General features: G+C 65.5%; 2 protein-coding genes across 2 annotated transcripts; one reads left to right on the top strand and one right to left on the bottom strand.

Moving 5' to 3' along the window:
• Positions 1-6: 6 nt before the first annotated feature.
• On the top strand, positions 7-1,065 carry TMEM88 (transmembrane protein 88). The gene is made up of 2 exons (XM_043583027.1): positions 7-279; positions 396-1,065. Exons 1-2 carry the CDS (start codon positions 70-72, stop codon positions 663-665), a joined length of 480 nt encoding a protein of 159 aa, XP_043438962.1. The 5' UTR covers positions 7-69; the 3' UTR covers positions 666-1,065.
• Positions 1,066-1,607: 542 nt separating this feature from the next.
• On the bottom strand, positions 1,608-2,376 carry NAA38 (N-alpha-acetyltransferase 38, NatC auxiliary subunit). The gene is made up of 3 exons (XM_043583030.1): positions 2,266-2,376; positions 1,903-2,086; positions 1,608-1,764 (listed from the first exon to the last, which is right to left on the bottom strand). Exons 1-3 carry the CDS (start codon positions 2,344-2,346, stop codon positions 1,652-1,654), a joined length of 378 nt encoding a protein of 125 aa, XP_043438965.1. The 5' UTR covers positions 2,347-2,376; the 3' UTR covers positions 1,608-1,651.
• Positions 2,377-2,815: the final 439 nt, after the last annotated feature.

A 2,815-nucleotide genomic window follows, 5' to 3' on the forward strand; every position in this document is an offset into this window, starting at 1 on the left:
GGGCCGGGGGAGGGGCAGGAAAGAGGGCTATAAGGGCCGCGGCCCAGGCGGGCGGGAGCCAGGCCGACCATGGCGGATGTCCCCGGGGCGCAGCGAGCGGCTCCGGGCGGCGGCCCGGAGCCCCGGGACCCCCTGGACTGCTGGGCCTGCGCCGTGCTGGTCACGGCCCAGAATCTGCTGGTAGCGGCCTTCAACCTCCTCCTGCTGGCGCTCGTGCTGGGGACCATCCTGCTGCCCGCTGTCACCATGCTGGGCTTCGGCTTCCTCTGCCACTCCCAGGTGAGCGTGCGCCCCGAGGTGCGCGGGTGACCGCGGGCCCCGGTGCTGGAGGCGGCGGTGGGGTCCGTGGGCCCGGGCCGCTCGGCTCGGGCCCGACGCCGGTTCTGCTCCCACAGTTCCTGCGCTCCCAGGCGCCGCCTTGCACGGCGCACCTGCGGGACCCGGGCTTCACGGCCCTGCTGGTCACCGGATTCCTGCTCCTCGTGCCGCTGCTCGTGCTCGCCCTGGCCAGCTACCGCCGCCTTTGCCTGCGCCTCCGCCTGGCCGACTGCCTCGTGCCCTACAGCCGAGCCCTTTACCGGCGCCGGCGCGCCCCGCAGCCGCGGCCAACCCGGGCCTCACCAGGGTCCCAGGCCGGCTCCACATCAGGGAAGGTCTGGGTTTGAGGACCCTCGAGTCGGGAAGTATCTTCACGACCGCACCCGCTTCCAGTCGCCCCAAGGACTTGAAGCCCGGGGGTCTCCCGATCTTCCCTGTCCCCACCCCTGCCCCAGCCGGGTCCCAGCATCCCCTTGGGGGAACCGGAGCATCTGTGGACCCAAAGCTGGCGGAAATCCGCCACGCCCCGGAGAACCCACTTTCTTACTACCTACATCTGAATCCTGGACATCTGGGCTGGACCCTGTGCACATCACCACTCCACCCCCAGCCCTCCCCGCCTCCCACCATTCGGACGAACCTCGCCTCCTTCTTTCCCGGTGCAGCTCCTCTAGTATTTACGGGCTGGGGGGCGAGGTTCGAGGGGTAAGGAGTGACCCCACATCAATAAAGAATTGATGAACTGAATGCGTTGCTTGGGATCCTGGGAACAGTGAGATGGCACAGATTCCATCACCCCCGCGCGATGCCCAGGAGCAGGAAACATGGGGCGGGGGGGTGGGGGCTCAACAGCGCATCCTTCAGCCTCCCGGCCTTCCCTTATCGCATTAGCCCGTTCTTCCTGGCCAGACCCCAGAGCTCTCTCTGTCCCTGACCCTGAAGTCACCTCTCCATCAATAGAGAGGAGAGGGCCCAGCCTCTGTCGCCTGCCCTGCTCCCCTTGGGGACCCGAGCCCGTTCTCTGACCCCAGCTTGGAGGAACTCGGTGTTGCCAGGCCGGGGAGGGAAACAATGGGCCTTCCGGAGCAGGATGACACCCCCTCCAGTCACAATTCTGGAGCAGCAGCGTGGGAGGGAAGATGGAGGGGCCCACCCTGGGGCCTGTTAGTCCTTAGCTCATCCCCACCCCCCGAACCCCGGGGAACCTTTGGCACCCCCGGACGCCCAGGCTGGGTGAAGGAGGGCTGAGAGCGCTCCCGACGTCCCAGCTACACTCGGACACGAGCCACTTCGTTTACAGCTTTAATGGTCTGAAAAGCCTGCGCGATCGTGGTCAGAGATAGGGAGGCCCTGCCAGGCTCTCTCTTTGCACCTCAATAGAAACGATGTGGTGGCCGGGTACCATGGCCAGGCCCAGCACACGGGGTTCTCCCGCAGAGAAGGAATCTGGAAAGAAGGGTCAGACCATCAGGGAGGCAGGCCAGCGTCGGTCCCGCCCCTTCTAGTCCCAGAAAACTGGGGTGCAGCGGAGGGGGGGAGGGGTGCCTCGCGGTGAGGGCTCCGCCGCATTCCCCGGGGACTGACCCGACGGTTTGAGGAACTCCTGCGCCGAGCCCAGGATGACATTGCAGTCGCGGTCGGTGCACAAGAAGCAGCCGACCAGGGTCCGTCCATCTGTCATGCGAATGCGCATAGTCTTGTTGAGCAGCGCCTCCAGCTGCTGCCGGGCCCGCGCAGCCGGCGAGTCCTCGCGCTCCCCGTCTGAGTCCTGCGCGGGGCGGGACACGCGCTGAGACTGCGCCGCCCACCCACGGAACCACAGCTCCCGACAGCCCGCGGGGCGCTCACACCAAGCCCAGAGGCTGCCGGGAGCTGCAGTTCCCCCTTCCGTCCCCCCATCTTGCTCCCCGGCTGCCCCTCAATCCCAGCACTCGAGCCCGCGCTAACCCCGGCGCTGGAGCTGCTTTGACGCCGGCTGCAACAACCGTTCTCCTCGCGTAGCAGCATGGTTGGTCCGGCTCCGGCCATTTGCCCCCGGGCCGCCTGAGGGCCCTTCAACTTCTTAGGAACCTTTCGGGTCCGGTGGTCTGAGATCTCGCGAGTGCTCCCGACCTCTTTTCTTTCGCGAGATCACCGCTCCTCCTCTTAGTCTCCTGGGCAACTGCAGAGATCTCGCGAGCTTCTCTTCTCCGACGCTGAGGCTCGCTGAGGTCTATGGCGCCGGATGTCTTAACATATCGCGAGAAGTTTTGCCTCTTTAGTTTTGGACCTAGCCGTTAGGGACCCTGGAATTAGCGAGAATACCTTTTTTCGTAATCGCACTCCACCCCACCCTCCCTTGCTTTTGCTGCCTCGCGAGACAGTCAGTCCTAAATATCCCTTTGTAGCCCAGACCACTCTGAAAACGGAAGGTGTTCGCTTTCGCCCGGAACCCTTGAGCACGCAGCCCGATCCCTTGAAAGCCAGATTCGGACTACGTTTCCCGTGAGCACGCGCA

This window comes from Prionailurus bengalensis, chromosome E1 (assembly GCF_016509475.1).
Source record: "Prionailurus bengalensis isolate Pbe53 chromosome E1, Fcat_Pben_1.1_paternal_pri, whole genome shotgun sequence".
NCBI lineage: Eukaryota > Metazoa > Chordata > Mammalia > Carnivora > Felidae > Prionailurus > Prionailurus bengalensis.

Excerpts from the sequence above, each read along its gene's own strand:
- TMEM88 (XM_043583027.1), top strand. The coding sequence starts at position 70 with ATGGCGGATGTCCCCGGGGCGCAGCGAGCGGCTCCGGGCGGCGGCCCG. Across the intron at positions 280-395 it reads GCTTCCTCTGCCACTCCCAG|TTCCTGCGCTCCCAGGCGCC; the intron begins GTGAGCGTGCGC and ends CTGCTCCCACAG.
- NAA38 (XM_043583030.1), bottom strand. The coding sequence starts at position 2,346 with ATGGCCGGAGCCGGACCAACCATGCTGCTACGCGAGGAGAACGGTTGT. Across the intron at positions 2,087-2,265 it reads AAAGCAGCTCCAGCGCCGGG|GACTCAGACGGGGAGCGCGA; the intron begins GTTAGCGCGGGC and ends CGCCCCGCGCAG. Across the intron at positions 1,765-1,902 it reads GGAGTTCCTCAAACCGTCGG|ATTCCTTCTCTGCGGGAGAA; the intron begins GTCAGTCCCCGG and ends CCTTCTTTCCAG.